Here is a 19,616-nt window from a genome sequence, read left to right as displayed (position 1 = left end):
GCGAGGTCTTCTGGGTATTGTGGTTCGCCGAAGGTTTGGTGTCTGTGGAAGAAAGAATTAGCCAAGTGTTGTCTCCCACTTACGAGGTTCTCCCGCGGCGCAGTCTTTCTGGATTCTTCTAGTAGATACTGCAGTTAATCGCAGTCATAGCTGGCATCTTACAGCAAGGGAAGTTTTACGGTAATTTACTGTTTTTGAAAAGGTGTGTGTGTGGTTTTTTTTTTTTTTTTAAATAGCAATTGTGAGCGATTATTGCCTGTTTCACAGCTAGATGAACTAGGATGAGTTAACTGGAGTAGCCTAGTATTTCACAAGGAAGGCCGTACGTTTCCATGGTAGAACTACTCCAATCGTAGGAAGATATCTTAACAACCTTGGGCACCCAATGTGGTAAACTCCTTAATACCGGCCAAACCCGATCCAGCTACTTGTTTTTGTTGATTTCTTCCCTTAGAGTCTGCATACATCAATTCATCGAATCTTTCTTCTAGTCGTATACCCACTTCCTTTCTCTTTGGTTCAAACTGTACCATCACACCCGCCAAAACAAAATAAAAACCATACTGCTAGGATGGCTGAGGTTAACTGGGGTACCCAGGACTTCTCGCAACGTTTTCCCATCGTCAGTTTTGTTTTAATTCCACTTAGTTGTTGGTTTGTTTGTTTTTGTTGTTGTTTATTCTGTTTTTATTTTATGTACATTGATGTTTTGCCTGCGTGTATGTCTGTGTGAGGGTGTCAGATCCCCTGGAACTGGAGTTACAGACAGTTGTGAGCTGCCATATGAGTGCTGGGAATTGAACCTGGGTCCTCTAGCAGGAAAACCGGTGCTCTTAAGCGCAGAGCTAATCTACCTCTCCAGCCCCTGGTCTGGTTTTTCACTCTGTGTATTCTTTCAGTTCTCAAACAGGGTCTCCTGACACATCCTAATGGGCAAACACGGTTCCACAGTGGCGCAGGGTAGTTTAGGAGAGTTAGGGGCGCTCTCACAGCCTTTGACGTTGCAACTTCTGGTTCAGGAAGGACTCAGTCAGTCGTTCCGAGAGCTGTTGGGTATAATGAACACTAGAGGGCTCTCCACTCTACAAAACAAAACCCAAAACACACACACACACACACACACACACACACACACACACACACACACACACACACAAGATGGGTGGGAACTTTAAAAATCTTCACCTATTGATTGACAGTCTTCCAAGTGCCCTGCTCTGTGCTAGACACTTGGGCTAATGTTTCTTGTCTTACTTCGTTGTCATAACAGCGCGAGATGGGCATTCATCCCTTGATTTTACTGGTAAGGAAAGTATGGCTGAGTACTGTCCACAAAGCTAAGAAAGATGGGGATGTGACTTCCTCAGGTTGACTTGATTTCGGAATCCCTACCTTTCTCTAGTTCAGAATACTGTCCTGTATACTCATACAAGTAATGATGATGGATTTAGATTTATTTGTTTTAATTTTATGTGTATGTGTTTTTGTTTTTGTTTCTGCATGTATGTGTAAACTCTCTTTTTTTAAACTCTATTTTATTTCAGGCATTGAAGCTCTACCTCCCTTCCACCAGCCCCCCTTAACCCTGGGTGAGAGAGGAAGGTTGATGGAGTAAAGAGGTAGACACCCCTTTACTTCTCCTGGCTCTTTAGGGTCAGTGGGTTCTTTTGCGGCAAGACCTATCTCCTCCAAGCCACTGAACTGAAACGTTTCTCTCATCTGTCCCCAAGCCACCATACTTCCCTCCCTGGTCTCTCCAAAGTGCTACAAGCCACCCACCACCTCTTGTCTCTTCAGGCTCTCCTAGTTATCTCCCCCAGAGTCCTAGACCACACCGCTTTCCGTGCCCAACGGGGCACCAGGCTGTTACCAACTGGGAAAGACCACGTCCGCAGGAGGCAATTATCAGTTGTAGAAATATTAAAACCCAAACTAAAAATCCCACAGTTGGGATTAAAACAAAAACTTATTTACATAACATAACTGAGTTTACAAAGAACCTAAAACTTTCTTTACATGTATGCATATGTGTAGTACATGGTGCCTGGGACATAATGAAACCAGAAGAGGGCTGTCAGATCCCCATCAAATGGAGTCACATAGGGTTGTGAGCTGCTCTGTGGGTGCTGGGAATCAAACCAAGGTCCTCTGGAAGAGAAGCCAGTGGATTTATTTATTTGTTTGTTTGTTTATTTGTTTTTGTTTTTTGTTTTTTGAGACAAGGTTTCTCTGTGTTAGCCTTGGCTCTCTTGGACTCACTTTGTAGACCAGGCTGGCCTCGAACTCACAGCGATCCACTCGCTTTTACCTCCCGAGTGCTAGGATTAAAGGCGTGCGCCACCACGCCTGGCCATAGCCAGTGCTCTTAACTGCTGAGCTATCCTTCCAAGCCCTAAATGAACAATTGAAAAAAAAAGTGAACTGGGAGTCAGAAAGATGAAAAGGCTTTGTCTTGAGTTCACCGAGCCAGGCCTCTAGCACTTTGTATTTCTTACAGCACACATAAGAAGACCACCAATCTTCAAGATACTTCTTGATTTTACTCTTCTAGTTCTCTCACAAATATTTATTCTTATAATTAAGGACAAGCTAGGCATGGTGGCACATGCCTTTAATCCCAGCACTCGGGAGGCAGAGGCAGGCGGATCTCTGAGCTCAAAAAACCAAAATAAAACAAGAAACAAAACAAAACAAATAATTAAGGACATAAGAACTTTTTTTTTTTTCAAGACAGGCCTCTCTGTGTAGCCCTGGCTGTCCTGGACTCACTTTGTAGACCAGGCTGGCCTCGAACTCACAGCGATCCACCTGCCTCTGCCTCCTAAGTGTTGGGACTACAGGTGTGCGCTACCATGCCCTGCCCATAAGGACTATTGTTGATATGGTTGTGTTGGGTGTACGTGTGTGGGTTCTTGTGTATCTGCACGTGGAGGTCGCATGACAACCTGCTCTTAGTCTTTGCCTTTCCCCTTGTTTCCACCTCCCATCTTGCTGTAGAAGCACTGGGATTGCAGACAGGTAGCACGTGCAGCTTTATGCGGGTTCAGGGATTTGAACTCAGACCCTCATGTCTGCAAGGCAAGCACTTTAACCAGGGGCCGACTCTCCAGCCCCTGAGATTATATTTAGTAAGAATCAGAGCTAGTCTCCTATTTAGCAACATAGCTAACAATAAGGGGAACATGTAATATACTTAACAGTGAGACTTGGTTTAAATTTTGACTCAGTCACTATCAGTATGATCTTCTGCATGTTTTATAGTATACATAATATGCATATTATATATATTATGCATGTTATATAAAATTACATAATATATCCTATGTGGTATAAATTTACATAATATACTATGCATATTATATATGATTATATTATATATATTAGCTATGCTATAAAATTTTTGGTATATATACTGTAGTATATAGGCTTTACTCCTTTACAGAAATAATTATATTCTTTGCCTTACAGGATGGGCTAGCAAGGAAGTTTAAAGTGTGATTTTCTTTTTGCCAGGTGTGTTAATGCATGCATGTAATATCAGCACTGTGAAGTGAAGGTAGAAGTAGCAAAGGTTCAGGATTACCCTTAGCTGCATAGCAAGTTCAAGCTGCATAACACGCAGACAGTACTAGTGCACACCTTTAATCCCTGCAATGGAGCAGGGTAGAGGCAGGCAGATCTCTGTGAGTTCCAGGACAACCAGGGCTACACAGAGAAACCCTATCTCAAAAGAAGAAAGAAAGAAAAAGAAAAGAAAACAAACAAAAACAGACCCAGTCTTACCTCCTACCATCCCCACAAAATAAATAAATAATAAATAAATAGCATGAAAGCATATTATGTTGCCAGATACAGTGACAAATGCCAGCTCCTCAGGAGGCTGACATGGAAGTGTCACTTAAGCCCAGAGTTGGAGTCCATCCTGGGCAATTCAACAAGCACTTCCTCCGAGAGAGCGCTCCAGAGAGCAAGGTTGAAAGTGAGAAAAGTGGGATGAAGGATGAAAGACAGAAGAGAAGAGCAGCAAAAGAAAATAAAATTTTAAGCGCACACTTAAAAGCTAGGTTTGAGAACCGGGCATGGTGGCGCATACCTTTAATCCCAGCACTCGGGAGGCAGAGGCAGGTGGATCACTGTGAGTTCGAGGCCAGCCTGGTCTACAAAGCAAGTTCGGGATGGCCAAGGCTAACACAGAGAGACCTTGTCTCGAGAAAAAAAAAAAAAAAAGCTAGGTTTGGTACCAAGGCATGGTGACACAGCGCTGTAATCCCAGCACTTGGGGGGTAGAGGCAGGGGAATGGAGCCATCCTGGCCTGCAGCATCTCGGCCTGGTGAGGCCCACCTTTGATACCCGCCCTGGGAGGCAGAAGTAGGAAGATCTCTGTGACTTCTAGGTCACCTGTAGTTATATAGTAAGACCCTGTCTCATAGAAAGTTCTAGAGGTCTAGATCTCTTGGATTTTATCCATGTTGGGATGCTTCATAGCTGCACGGTTTGGGCACATTAATCTCTCTGGCCCTTCTGGCCTAGCTAATGAAACAGGCAATGCCTCAAAAGGTTATCACAGACATATAAGGACTCTGACACATGCCAAACATATAACAAATATTAACTAGTTTTGTTTTTGAGGCTAAATTTGGTTAAAGCAGATGCATAAAATGGAGCTGGAGAGGTGGCTCAGCAGTTAAGAGCACCTACTGCTCTTGCAGAAGACCTGAGTTCAACTCTTAGCATATGCATAGTAGGGCAGCTCATAATTGCCTGTTAGCTCCAGCTCCAGGGGCTCTCTGAGGACACCTGCATTCATGTAAACACACCCACTCACAGACACTCACACACACAAAATTAAAACGAAAGTGGAGGTTTTAAAAAGAAATGTTTATTTATGAGTGTTCTATTTGCATGTTCTTCCACATGATAAAGGGGGCAGCAGATCTCTTGAAGGATGGTTGGGAGCCACCATGTGGTTGCTGGGAACTGAACTCAGGACCTCTGGAAGAGCAGCCAGTGTTCTTAACCTCTGAGCCATCTCTCCAGCTCTATAGTAAGTTTTTAAAATGATGTTTTTTATTTTGTGCATGTTATTATTTTATGCACAGGCGTATTGTCTGTGTATGCACCACATGCCTGTGGTGCACATGGTGGCCAGAAGAGGACATAACATCCTCTGGAACTGCAGTTACAGAGAGTTGTCAGCCACTGTGTGGGAGCTGGGAACAGAGTCCTCTGCAAAAATAAGAACTGCTCTTAAGCCCCGGGCCGTCTGTCCAGTCCCAATAATAACCTTTAATTTCTATTACTATTCTATGAACCTTGGCAAACAAGAGCTGAGTCACTGAGGAAGAGCCGCTAAACCTCTTAAGAACTGGAAAATCAGTAACAAAGGTCACCTCTCCTTGAACTCAGGAAGTGGGAATCCCAGGTGCTTTCCCTGAGTTTTGAACTAGTCTGTGTAGCACCCACTGGGAGAGGGACTCAGCAGCTTGATCCTCTATTTGAGGCGAGCTTGCTCTCTCCTTCAGTCTCTGTAGGGCAGTGGTTCTCAACTTGTGGGTCATGACCCCTTTGTGGTTGCATATCTGATATTTACATTATAACTTGTAGCAGTAGCAAAAATCACAAAACCACACTTATTTAGTAGTGACAAAAGTAACTTTATAGTTGGGGGTCACCACAACATGAGGAGGTGTATTTAAAGGCTGCAGCATTAGGAAGGCTGAGAACCACTGCTTTAGGGGAGTGGTCATCAACATAAAGTGATGTTACCCAGAGAACATTCAGCAACATCTAAGGACATTTCTGGCTGTCACAACTGGAGGACGCAACTGTCATCCAGAACCAGGGATGCCAGGGCTGTTGCTGAACATCATATACTACAGAGGATAGCCCCTTACAAAAAAAAAAAAAACATCCTCCCGAACCGGGCATGGTGGCACACGCCTTTAATCCCAGCACTCGGGAGGCAGAGGCAGGTGGATCTCTGCGAGTTCGAGGCCAGCCTGGTCTACAAAGTGAGTCCAGGACAGCCAAGACTACACAGAGAGACCCTGTCTCGAAAAACCAAAATACCCTCCCAAAAAACAAAACAAAACAAAACCATCCTCCCACCCACACTGCCAGCATCCTGGGGTATGCCATGAGGAGCCCTACTCCAGCGAGGAGCTCTTTCTTGCCTTAGCAGGATGTGAGTGGGATCTGGAGAAGTGGGGCTAGGCGACCACGGAGACAGACACCACTCAAACTCACAGGAAGGGATTCAAGGCCGCTTCTCCCTGCTCGTCAGTTACCAAAAAAAATAATAATAATAAAAAATAAAAACTCAAACAGCAACAAAGAACAATCAACGTCTTCATATGTTATATTTCATTAATAAATAGGTTTTCTTCTTTAAACACAGAACATATAACAGATTGAAGCGCTACCCCCTCCCCCCCAGTTCCAAAGACAAGAGTCTAGAAAACGAATGCCAACTGTTCCGCCCTAAGGGCAGGAAAGTCTGGTGACCTCCCCCCTATCAGTCCTGCCCCTGCAGCACCACCACCCCCACATTCTGCAAGAGAAGGGGGTCTGGGGCTTCTCCCTTGGGCCCTGGGGACTTGAGTGAGAAGCGTGTGAATGTCGTGTGTGTGTGTGTGTGTGTGTGTGTGTGTGTGTGTATGTGTGTGCGCGCGCGCGCGTGTGCGTGCGTGTGAGATGTCGCTCTCCATGACGCATGGGCTATGCAAAGATGAGGCTTCCTTTTAGCTCCGCTTGCCCGGCCCTCGCCCTCCTGGTCTCAGTTATGAAGCCCCCGGGCTAAGCCCCCAAGGGAGCTAGCTACCTCTGGGCTTTCCAACTCTCCAGTCTGCTGCCACCTCTTAAAGGGGAAGAGAAGGGCTCGAGGACCCCTCCCACCCCGGGCCTACATGGGAACGCTGCTGTGTGGAAGAGAGATGTGACGCTGAAGGCGAGGCCAGCATGTCCCCATGTCCCCAGCACCCTTCCTTCCTCTGGAGTAGGGGGACGCTGGGGCAACTCCCCCCTCCACAGCCTAGTGCCCGGCTTTGGGTGTGATGGTTCTTGCTTCGCGTCAGGCCCTCCTGCCAGGCCTGGCCATCCTCGTCAGTCCCACTCCTGTCTCCTTAAGCCCTCACTGTGGCCGTCTGAAAAAGTCACATCCCGTGTCTCAAACTGTCTCATCCTCCCTCTCCCCGTGCCTCTGCACCCCAAGGGAGGAAGTGGGGGGCTGTCTCCTCCCCCCCCCCCGCCTCCGGCTCCAGCTTCACATAATGGAACAGCTTTTGGCCTTTTCCTTCTTGAATGTAGAAGAGATGAGTTCAGAGCGGCTGGGGAGATGGAGTAGTCGCTTCGAGAGGCTGCGGACAGGGCTCTTGGGAGGCACGGGGCTGGGCTTGTTCAGACACACCATGGATGCCGTCCGGAAGATACTGTGGATGCTCTTCTCTGAGGTGAAGGCCGAGCCCTCCAGGTAGAGTTCTGCACCCAACTGCTTGGCTATCGCACAGCCCTGTAGGAAGGGTGAGGTCATTAACGCAGTGGCCTAAAAATGCCTAGGAAACGCCAAGGCATTGCATGTGTCACACCTCAGGGCTATTCCAGACGACACCCCACTGCGGCCAGTATTCCTAGAGCTAAAGACTAGGTGCACCCTAGAATCACCTACAGCATTTTCAAAAGCGAACTGATGCCAAACCAGGTACAGCAGGTGTCTGGGATGTTAGTGTGCTTGCAGCCCTGGGTTCCGTCAACATTAGCATTTAAACAGGTTCTCTCTGTTTAGGCCTGGCTGGCCTTGAATTCACAGAGATCCGCCTGTGTCTGTTTGCCTCCCAAGTGCTGGGATTAAAGGTGTGCGCCACCAAGCCCGGCTCTTTTGTTTGTTTTTTGAGACAGGGTTTCTCTGTGTAGCCTTGGCTGTCCTAGACTCGCTTTGTAGACCAGCCTGGCCTCGAACTCACAGCGATCCGCCTGCCTCTGCCTCCCGAGTTGCTGGGATTAGAGGCGTACGCCACCACCGCCCGGCTACCACGCCCAGCTCTTAAACACTTCTAAATATATTTATTTCGTGTGAGTGTGTGTTTGTCTATGTGCATATTTATGCCTCAGCATCCATGTGGAGGTCAGAGTACAATTGTGGAAATCAGCTCTCTCCTGCCACCCTGTGGGTCTCAGGGAACAAACTCAAGCCATCAAGTGGCGAGGGCCCTCACTCCTAACCCATCTCACCAGCCCCCTATATTTGTAAGGTGATGCTAATAAGAGATACTGGCAGCCTTTTTATTTTGTTTTTTTGAGACAGGATTTCTCTGTGTAGCCTTGGCTGTCCTGGACTCACTTTGTAGACGAGGCTGGCCTCGAACTCACAGAGATCCGCCTGCCTCTGCCTCCCGAATGCTGGGATTACAGGCGTGCGCCACCGCAGCCCGGCTTGGCAGACATTCTTACACTCCTGCGTGCATTAAAAATTATCCCTGGGGCTGGTGAGACGGCTCAGCAAAGAGAGGCCACCAAGCTGGGCAGCCTGAGTTTAATCCCAGAAACCCATGCGGTGGAAGGAAAGAACCAACTCCTAAAACTCCATACATGGCATGCCATGCATCACTCACACAATTGAATAATTAAAAATTATCCTTGGGTCCTGTTATAAAAGGCTGATTTCCATATCTTTCTCCCAGAGTTATTTTATAGGCATGAAACCCGGAATTCAAAATTCTAACAATTACTTTTTCGTTTGTTCGTTTTCATTTGCCTTTTGGGTTTATTTATTTATTTATTTATTTATTTTTGAGACTGAGCCTTATTATGGAGCCTGGCTGTCCTCACACTTGGAATCCTTCTGCCTCCACCTCATGAGTTCTGGGATTACAGACTACATCCAGCTCTAACAAGCATCTTTAATGAGTCTGGTGCATATGGTTTACCAAAAAAAAAAAAAAAAAAGTTAAGAATGCTGGCACACACACAGAAGAAGCTCAAAGACCAACCTATAGCAGGGCTCTAAGTAAACAAGCTCCTGCTCCTACAACCTAGGCAACAGTTGACTGTTTTATAGTTAGCCCTCTAATACCATCTTCTCCTATAGAAAGAGTTTAAATCAAAGCCATGTCTCCATTCTCCATTATACACTCACAGGCCAAACACACACACACACACACACACACACACACACACACACACACGCCCTCACGTGTGCACGTGCACACACGCACCTGTTCATAGGAGATGGGTGCCTGCTTCTGGTGGGACAGTTCCATTAGCGTGCTCAGGTCTGTTCGCAGGTCTGTCTTGCAGCCAATAAGCAATACACGTGTGCTGGGGCAATAGTCTAGGATTTCTGTTCTCCACTGAGGAGCGGAGCGAGAAGGCAGGTGGAAGGGAAGCGCAGTCAGTGGCAGACAGATACGGAAGTCCAGCAGGCAACACCCAGCACATCGCTCAGATTCTCAGATGCCAGCGCTCCCTGTGAGTCACAGCATCTCTGCTGCACTAATTACATCATCTTCCTGCCCAGGAGGCCCTTGGTGGCACCATTGTGATAACCCAGAGCCTTGCTCTTCAGTCACTAAAGGGAGCACAGGCTAAGTCTCTCGCTCCCGGCCATACAGAGAAGACATGGATCTATCTATCTTCTTTCCCTATCGAGGGACAAACAAGCCCTACATGCCAGTACAGAGGGATGAGGCGGCCTCTTCGCTGAGAAGCTAGGCAAGTCCCAGAGTCTTTCTCAGGTGCAGACAGACCTCACCCCTCAGACCTGACACCTCCGCCAGCTGTTGAGGCCTGGCCTGCCTGACTCAGTGGACCCAGGATCACAGTCCCCTGAAGTTGCTCCCAAAAGGCCCCACTTCTCACACCACCAGAAGGTTCTCTGAGCCCTCAGCATCCCCTCAATCCACCCCCACCCTACCCCCGAGCTAGGCCTCAGGGAAAGTTGTATGGGATGAAGAGAAAACAGAAGGCTGAAAAGTGAAGGAGACCCAGAGCCACAGCCAATGGTGAGGCCTCAAGCAAAACAACTCTCTCACAGCTGGTAGACAGCAGGACTGTGGGACAAGGCTCCTTCTTGTTCTTTTTTTTTTCTTTCTTTCTTTCTTTTTTTTTTTCAAGACAGGGTTTTTCTGTATAACCTTGGCTATCTTGTAACTCACTCTGTAGACCAGGCTGGCCTCGAACTCAGAGATCCACCTGCCTCCACCTCCGGAGTGCTGGGATTAAAGGGGTGCTCCACCACGCCCAGCTGCTCCTTCTTCTGGGTATATACCAACCCCCTACCCCACCCCCATTCTGGGCGTTGAACTGTCTTATCAGCTGAGATTCCTTCTCAGCCCTGTTTTACTTTTTATTTGGGGACAGGGTCTCACTCAGCTGCCTGGTCCTGACCTCCATAGCCCAAGCTGAACTTGAACTTAAGATCCTCCTGCTAAAAGCGCCACTGCCTTTGGCCCAGCCTTACCTTCTTGAGTGCGCTCTCCATAGTCTCTGGGCGGCTGATATCAAAGCACAGTAACACCGCATCTGAGTCGCTGTAGCAGAGTGGGCGGACATTGTCATAGTAAGGAGAGCCTGGCATGAGGGGAGAAGAGCTGAGAGTGAGCCAACCATGCCGTCCTTCCCCGCCTCTAGAGGCCTCAGCCTAGCCTCCCTGGGGAATGTAATTCTCAGTCCCTTAAGCTTAGCATCCAGCTGTGTCCCGGGGCCTGGTGCTGCTGTAGAAAAGCTTGGGGTACCAGAAAGCTAGCCAGAAACACCTCTTCCCTTGGTCCTAAAAGAGGGGAAACAAACCGGGTAGAGGTCACAGTCTGAGTTTCCTACAGTGGGTTTCACTCTGCTCAGCCCCGGGAGTCCCAGCAGACGCCGCCTGTACCCAACGACGGAGAGGCGAGGGCTTGCTTGAGGGTCCCTCCACATGAGTCTGTCTGCTGCCTAGCCTCGGTTCCATTCTCCCGCTCTAGGGTCTCCAACGAAGAACCAGCCCTGCCCGTTACATAACTGGCTGGCTGCCCTGGTTCTTTACCTCCAGGTCAGAACTTCAGGAGGGCTGATGGGGCAGAGAGAGCATCCAGGATTTGGCATTTTACTCCTCCGTTACCCACCCAAGTCAGCTTACACTGGAAAGGGCAAAGGGAATACTGTGGGAATACTGTGCCACCCCCACCCCCACCCACCCCCGCCGCCCCCAACCCCTCAGATCTCAGGGAGGCAGTCTCAAAGACAGGCAACACCCATAGCTGTGGAGTTTGAGGCAAGAGCAAGGTTCCTTGGTGGACGGGAGGAAGGGGCGATTCAGGCCCGGGGTGTGATGGGGTGAATGCTAGGAGCTGAGCCCCCTCCACCCCAGTAAGGAACAGGAGCAGATTTGGAATCCAGACAATCCGTGCTTAGAATAGCAAGCAGCCCCTCTCCCTGTACTGCAATCACCATGGAAACTGGGGGGAATCCAAGCTGAGGTGGGGGTGTCGGTCATAAAAAAAAAGAAGAAGAAGAAGTAGAAGTAAGGGGGAGTTGGGATAGCTGCTTGCTCCTTCAGTAATCCACCCCCATGTCTTACTGAGGCAAGGTGGGGGTTGGCCGACAACAGCACTGAGGCAGGGGGAGCGCTGCGGTACTGGGGGAGGGGGAGGGGGAGCAGGTCTCCATTTTGGCTCTAAGCAATCCCCCTCCCCTAAGACCAGTACGAAAATAACAGAATCAGGGTCAGCCGTGGTCCAGAGGTAGAGAAGCTCCATCCCACACACCACGGTGAAGGATAACGGATTGCCTTCATTGCTTTGAAATGAGGGGGTAGGGTGGGACCTGGGGTAGAAAGACCACACTTGCTGGTTTTCCATTATCTGGGCTGGAGATTCAAGGGCTGTGAGAGGAGGGGGTGCAGGGGGGAAGCCTGGAGGGAGGGCGGTAATGAAAAGAGATGAGCCGCAGCAAGGTTCAGGGACGATTGGAAGGTGGGAGGGTACAGCAGGAGGGGAAAAAAAAAACCATACATCATGCAGCCACGCTGCATTCTGGGCCGATCCAGCCAGCATAGCACAGTCCAGGGTAAGCAGAACCCCGACTCCCCTCTCCTGAAACTGCAACAGAGGACCATGCACCAGCCTGAGGCATTTTGGTTTGGGAGAGAGCAAAGGCAGTATCTATCATTTTCTGTCTGCCCACCCCAGGACCCCCCAGTCCTCCCAGACCTCAAAACTGGAGAACAGGAACACGACTCCCCCTGAGAAGTGGGGTGGCGTATTTATCAGACATGCCTTGGTGATTTACAGTTTCTCTTTAAAACTTAGCTTAAGCACGTAGGGGGAAAAAAAGAGAGAGAGAGAAATTGGTAAAGCATGGATTTTCTTTTCTTTCTCATATTGCTGGCTCTTACTCTTTAATTATATCTGAGACAGACTGTTAAAAAGAGGGACTGGGTAGAGAAAGTGGGAAGGGCTCAGAAGCAAAGCAAACGTTAGCTGAGCTCAAAGGGCTTGGGGGGGTGCAGAGTGGGAACCACACTGCTGTCTACATTCCTAAAGGACTGGCATCTCCAGCTCACCCCAGCACAGGGAGAACCCGTCAGAACTAAAGCCCATGCGCCCCGCTGGACACTAACCCAAACGTGCCCTACATTCACGGTCTCCCCACCCTCCAAAACATCGATGATGCATCGCTTCATCTCTCCGAGCCTCTGAGCCGCAGCCTCTGACGAGAGGGCTGAGTTGCGGCAAGCAGACAGCAGTGGCCTGAGAGGGAGTGCAGGAGAGAGAGATTCCATCCAGAGCAGGCGCCTAGCTGCCACACTACGGCTGCCTCTAGCCTCGCTCCGACCTCTCACTTAACTTGCTTTGGAGGACAGGGGGTAGGGAGAGAATATGTGTGTGAGAGAGAGGGAATGGGGGGGGCAGCGGGAGGGAGAGAGGGAGAGACAGACAGACAGACAGACAGACAGACAGACAGACACACACACACACACACACACACACACACACACGGGGGGGGGGGGAGGCAACCTGCTGGTGCTCCCTGGGAGTACTCAGGGGTCCCTTTACCTCACTGTCCCAGCCCTCTGAAAAATGGAACTAGACCAGAGTGGCTCTTAGGTTTGTCCACTGCTTTCCCGGGTCATCTAAAAGTGTGGATGTCTACCCAAAGAATCTTTACATCTCTTCTTTTGGTTTCCTGACAAGCACCGCTATCCTTAAAGGTGGATAGAGGTTTTCCTATCACCAACTAAAAACGCAGCAGCTGCAGTTAGCCAGGGAAGGTAGGATGCTATATTGGGGGGTAGTTAGCCAGGGAAAGTAGGATGGTGCTATATTGGGGGTGCAGTCTTACCTGAGGTATCCCAGAGACTAAGCTCCACTCTCTGTTCCTCCGTCTCCAGACAGGCTGTGTAATTCTCAAACACGGTAGGCACATAGGTCTGTGAGGAGAGAGGGATCTTTCACACCTGGGCACTCGTGCCCTCAGAACCCACACCTAGTGTTGGCTACACAAGCAGCCACTCAGACATGCGCTGAAACATTCGAGTGTCAGTGAGGAGGAGCGGGAGGAGAGGATCCATAGGGAACTGACTGGCCTTCGCTCTCCAGCCTGGGACAAGCCCCCCACATCCTGCCTGGTCTGAGACACATCATTCACGCTTTCTTTTTATTCCAGATTCGGGTCCCCCTCCCCCCCTTTTTTTTTCCAGAGCCACAAGCCAATTCTAATCGTTGTCTTCTCCCCTCTAGTCCCTTGGCACAGGTGAACAACCGAAACAGAAGCCTGCCGGGGCCACCCTCATAGAACCTTACAGGAGGGGCAGGCAGGTACTGCGTCAAGAATAAAGCTCAGGCTCTCCTGATCCTCCAGGTCTCAGGGATGAAGGAAAGTGGGAGGGGATGTAATGGGTAAAGAGGTGAGGAGGAGCCGACCGGGCGGCAGAAGTGGGTCAGGTCTCAGGGGAAGCAAGGCAGGGCAGTCCTCTAGCCAGAAGGCAGGGCAGGGTGGGGCGGCCTGAGGATGGAGGAGATGGCTCTCCTGGACAGGTGGGAATCGACCCCAGGCCAGCGGGTAGCTCACCTCGGGATAGCAGTCTTTCGCTAACACCTGTAACATCGCGGTCTTCCCGCACTGCACGTCCCCCACCAGCACGAGCTTACATCTGACCACCACCGGCTGCGGCGCCCGTCTCTCCTTCATAGCTGCAGCCTCGGAGGGACCTGGAGTCGGGTTCAGCGAGGAGGAAGGTCGCGCCTGAAGTATCCGAACTGGCGACTAGATCCCGGTTCCCTGCCTGCCTCCAACTGAGGCGGAGGCCAGCCAGGCCCCCGTTATATGTCCCAGACGGAGCCAATCACAAGAGGAGGCGGACTCTGCCGAAGCCAATCCCTACGGTGGGATCCCCTGCAGCAGCCAATAGCAGGGGACTCTGAGTCAGCGCCCTCTTCCTCCCTTCCCTTTCTGTTAAAGCTGCACCATTGCTTCCTCTTGGAGGGGGATTCCCACACTTTTTGTGTTGCTGTTAGGAGGTCGGGAGGAGACTGGAAGTAAAGCTAAGTGACCTTTGAATGTCCGTCCAAGACCCATAAAGAGCTGTGGGATCAGAAAGCATGGCCGCGGGGTCTGTTCCAGGAGGACAGCAGGGCCTGCCTAACCAGTGGACAGGTGGCAGCTCTCGGGGAGAAAGTGGCCCAGAGATCTCTGACTCATTAATTCTATGTAGTTTCCATCCACCTTGGTTCCACTTCTGGCTTCTTTTAATAGACCTCCTACTGTCCCTCTTTTCCAGCCCAGCTCCGTTCTTCAGGGATCACCGTCCCCAAAACAAGAAAGAAAGAAAGAAAGAAAGAAAGAAAGAAAGAAAGAAAGAAAAAAGAAAAAAAGAAGAAAAAAGTACAGCTCTGGACCCAGAGATAGGCACAGGAAACAAATGAGGGAGTCTTGCAAGTAGGAATAGAGGGAGAACGCCAAACAAGCTGCTTTCCGGTTTCTATTGGCCAGGAGGCTGTTCGCCCAGGAGGCCTAGTGGGCGGGCGTGTCAAGGTGTTTTGTTCTGTGGCCTGGCTTTAGCTTCCTGGGTGAATCAGTGCAGGTCTAGTGGCAGGCCCATACCAGCTGACTCTGACGCACTAATGTGTGCCTGGGAGCCGGACTTTCACCAGTTGACACACACAAAAGCTGTGTTCCTAAAGTTATCCTGTGGGTCACATGCTTGTGAGTTGTGCTGGGGAAACACACTGTATGTGGATGTTCAGGGGGCCTGAGTTCAGGAGGCTTCGTGCTGGAATTTCGTTAGGAAGAGGTTTTTTTTTAACCTCTGCTTTGCAATTAGGTTCCCTCTCCAACTTTTCATTTTTGTTTGTTTGTTCATGGTTTGGTTTTCACCATTTTCTCACCATGTAACTGGCTGGGTTGGTACTGGATATGTAGACTGGGCTGGTTTTGTTTGGTTTTGAGCCAGGGTCTCACTGTAGCCCAGATTGGCCTCAAATTCAGAGCAATTCTCCTGCCTCAGCCTCTCATTACTTGGATTACAAGTGTCTCCACTGTGCCCAGCTCTAATTTTTTTAAATTACATTTTTCTTAGTTATTATACTTAGAGGAGGAGTGGGACTCGCTCATGCCATTATGTGGAGTTCACAGAGCCCTTGCAGGAGTCTGTCCCACCACACCCCACCTTGTGATGAATGCTTGATGGCAGTCCTGTTGACCCATTTACCACCCAGTAGTTCCTGTCTTTGTTTAAACTTCTTCAAAATGTCTTTATTTAAAATTCTGTAGCCAGAATAATATGTTTATAAGATGGATGTCCCCTGGTGACACTAGGGACATTTCAAACAAGGTAAAAATTGAAACCACTAAGCCAGGACATGGTGGCCCATGCCTTTAATCCTAGTGCTAGGTAGGAGGCAGAGGCATGTGGATCTTTTAAGCCACATGCTTAAGGGTGAAAGAAACCAGTTAAAGGGGAGCTGGAGAGATGGCTCAGCGGTTAAGAGCACTGGCTGCTCTTCCAGAGGTTCCGAGTTCAATTCCCAGCACCCAGATGGTTGCTTACAGTCATCTATAATGCAATCTAATGTCCTCTTCTGACGGGCAGGCACACATACAGGCAGAGCATTGTATAAATGATAAATAACTAAATAAATAAACAAAAAAAAAACAATTAAAAAAAGAAATCAGTTAAAAATACAACATATTATGATACATTTACACTAAGTCTTCAAAACACGCAAATCCAGTGAGGTGGAAGGTCAAGCAGGGCAGTGAGATGACTCAGCTGGTGAAGGCTCTTGCCACAGAGTCTGACAACTTGGGTTTGACCCCTCCAAGACCCTCATGGTGGAGAAAGAGAATAGACTCCTGCAGATTGCTCTCTGGTCTATACATGTGCACACATGTGAGCATACACACCACACACCACACACACACACAAAATAAATAAATATGTTGTGATAAAATGTTAAAAGAAAGCAGATTACAAGCCTCTGAGGGTGCTAGAGTAGAGAGGGTGATTATAAATCCACCAAATCACACAGCTTAAACTGATGAGCTGTTTGTATTACAATGCCCAAGTTGTGAAACCCCCAAAGACCACCAGGCATCAGCTGGATGCAAATCACACAGGGTCTCATTTATTTTAAGCTCAGAGCCTGGACTGTCAGCCCCCTTGTTAGGAGGGAAGATGGCGGCCCCTAGTGCTGGGGGAACAGGGTTTTTAAAGGAAAAAAACTGTAGGGGGTTTTTCCAAGCCTTGCTATCACATGATAGGTTAGAGGGGCACAGGAAAGTTGCCCTTTAAGCTGATTGGCTGGGGGACCAGGGCTAAGCAAGGGGGACCAGTGCCAGACTGCAGGGGACAGTTTTTTGTATGTTCTGGTTGTGGTGACCTGTGACTCTGATTGGTTGGCCCCAGGTGCAAGCTCCCAGGAATGGTTTATGGCTCTCCTTGGAAACTCTGGTGGGTGGAGTGGGGGGGGGGGCGGCGGGGAGGGCGGATTGTGTGTGTGTGTCAAGTTCTCAGGCCCTGAACACAAATTGGCATTGGTTTGGTCTCTACAATATCATGTGTATTACATCTTGAAGGAGCAAGGTTATAGCCAAGCAGGCATGCTTTTACTCAGAACTTGAGAAATACAAAGGTGTACCCACAGGCGCACACACACGCACACACACACACACCACACACACACACACACACACACACACACGCACACACCACACACACACACACCACACACGCACACACCACACACACACACACCACACACGCACGCACACACACACCACATACGCACACGCGCGCGCGCGCGCATACACACACACACACACACACACACACACACACACACACACACACACACCGATAGAGCTTAATGGCTATCGCACTTGCCTCTAAGAATCCAGGCAGCGAGTGCTAGGTTCATAATCCCTAGGGCTGCATGAACAGGCCATAAACACTAGGCATGATGGTGCACACCTGTAATGCCAGTGTGCAGGAGGTGGAGGCAGAAGGAGCAGGAAGCCAAGGTCATCCTCAACTACATATCCTGTTTGAGTCTGTCCTGGGCTACAGGGGAGCCTGTCTCAAAACAAACAAACAAACCAGGAGTTGGGAGATGGTTCAGTGGATAAAGGTACTCCTTGCTACCAATCCTGATTTTCTGAGTTCAATTCCTTGGGTCCCCACATGGTGGGAGAGGTAACTGCCATGACTTGTCCCCTGATGTCCACTCACATGCATGCACACACAATAAATAAGAATGCAGTTCAAGGGCCGGGAGTGATGGTACACGCCTTTAATCCCAGCACTCCAGAGGCTGAGGCAGGTGGATCACTGTGAGTTTGAGGCCAGCCTGGTCTACAAGGAAAGTCCAGGACAGCCAAGGCTACACAGAGAAACCCCACCTCAAAACAAACAAACAAACAAAAAATGCAGTTTAAAAGGGTTTTTTTGTTTTTTGGTTTTTCAAGACAGGGTTTCTCTGGGTAGCTTTGGCTATCCTGGACTCGCTCTGTAGACCAGGCTGGCCTCGAACTCAGAGATCTGCCTGCCTCTGCCTCCCAAACACTGGGATTAAAGATATGCACCACGACTGCCAGGACTAAAACTTTTTTTATGTTCTAATTTCCCATTTCTTTTTAGCATTTTTTTATTTTATAAACTTTATGATTTTTAAATATTGCAAAAAAAAATTATACAACAAACTAAACCACACTGGGGCTGGAGAGTTGGCTCAGCAAATAAGAGCAGCACTCATAAGGGGGCTTGTCTGTAACTCCGGTTCCAGAGCATCTGCAGCCCTCTTCTGACTTAGGTGGGCCCCCAACACATGCATACCACGCATACGTGCAAGCAGGCAAAATATTCATGCACATAAAATAATTTTAACAATTAGCCAGACCCAAAGTCTGTACATCTAAGCGAACTTCTGAACAGAGAGCAGCATTTGGTAGAGAAACTGTGGGGCTTCGTGCTGGATTTTACACTTTCACTACGGAATGTATTTTTAGACAGTCGCTACTAAAAATGAAAAATCCATGACAGACTTACAACTAGAAAAACATTTAGCTTTATATCTTTTCTCATAACGCATGTTCGTTATCTGTAGTCAGTCCTCTGTTGTCTGCTAATATTTATATTTAGCCTTTCTTTCTTTTTCTTTTTCTTTGTTTTTGTTTTGTTTTGTTTTTTGTTTGTTTTTGTTTTTCAAGACATGGTTTCTCTGTCCTGGAACTCCCTCTGTAGACTAGGCTAGCCTCCCTCGAACTCACAGAGATCCACCTGCCTCTGCCTTCTTAGTGCTGGGATTAAAGGCGTGCACTACCACCCCTGGCTTATTTATTTGATTCCCAAGACCGGGTTTCTCTGTGTAGCCTTGGCTGTCCTGGAACTCATTTTGTAGAGCAGGCTGGCATGGAACTCATATCGATCTGCCTGCTTCTGCCTCCCAAGTCCTGGGATTAAATGGGTGCGCCAACTCCACCCCACGCCACCCCACCCCACCCACCCCAGCTTATTTATTATTATGTATATTATGTATACAGTGCTCTATCTGCACGTACACCTGGGTGTCAGAAGAGGGCATCAAGTCACATTATACATGGTCGTGAGCCACCATGTGGGTGCTGGGAATTGAACTCAGGACCTCTGGAAGAGCAGACGGTGCTCTTAACCTCTGAGCCATCTCTGCAGCTGCCTCTATACATTCTAATTCCATCCATTTTCCTCCAAACTTTGTGATTAAAGTTTTCTTTGCAGCTAAATAGTGTTTTGTGTGTGTTTGGGTGGTGGGATGGGGAGATGCCACAGCTACTTGTGGGGGTCAGGGGTAACTTGTGGGGGTCAGGGGTAACTTGTGGGTGTCAGGAATAACTTGTGGGGGTCAGGGGTAACTTGTGGGAGTCAGGAGTAACTTGTGGGGGTCAGGGGTAACTTGTGGGTGTCAGGAATAACTTGTGGGTGTCAGGGGTAACTTGTGGGGGTCAGGGGTAACTTGTGGGAGTCAGGAGTAACTTGTGGGGGTCAGGGGTAACTTGTGGGTGTCAGGAGTAACTTGTGGGTGTCAGGGGTAACTTGTGAGTGTCAGGGGTAACTTGTGGGTGTCAGGGGTAACTTGTGGGTGTCAGGGGTAACTTGTGGGGGTCAGGGATA

At 48.9% G+C, this 19,616-nt stretch overlaps 1 protein-coding gene across 1 annotated transcript; it reads right to left on the bottom strand.

Annotated features, from left to right (window-relative positions):
• Window positions 1–6,343: 6,343 nt before the first annotated feature.
• RND1 (Rho family GTPase 1) lies at window positions 6,344–14,280 on the bottom strand. The gene is made up of 5 exons (XM_084802884.1): window positions 14,042–14,280; window positions 13,313–13,400; window positions 10,455–10,564; window positions 9,211–9,345; window positions 6,344–7,508 (listed from the first exon to the last, which is right to left on the bottom strand). Exons 1-5 carry the CDS (start codon window positions 14,159–14,161, stop codon window positions 7,263–7,265), a joined length of 699 nt encoding a protein of 232 aa, XP_084659010.1. The 5' UTR covers window positions 14,162–14,280; the 3' UTR covers window positions 6,344–7,262.
• Window positions 14,281–19,616: the final 5,336 nt, after the last annotated feature.

The sequence above is a fragment of the Acomys minous genome (genome assembly GCF_964271855.1).
Source record: "Acomys minous genome assembly, chromosome: 12".
NCBI classification, from domain to species: domain Eukaryota; kingdom Metazoa; phylum Chordata; class Mammalia; order Rodentia; family Muridae; genus Acomys; species Acomys minous.
Note: the sequence above shows the minus strand (reverse complement) of the source record. Positions and strands in the feature narration are given on the sequence as shown.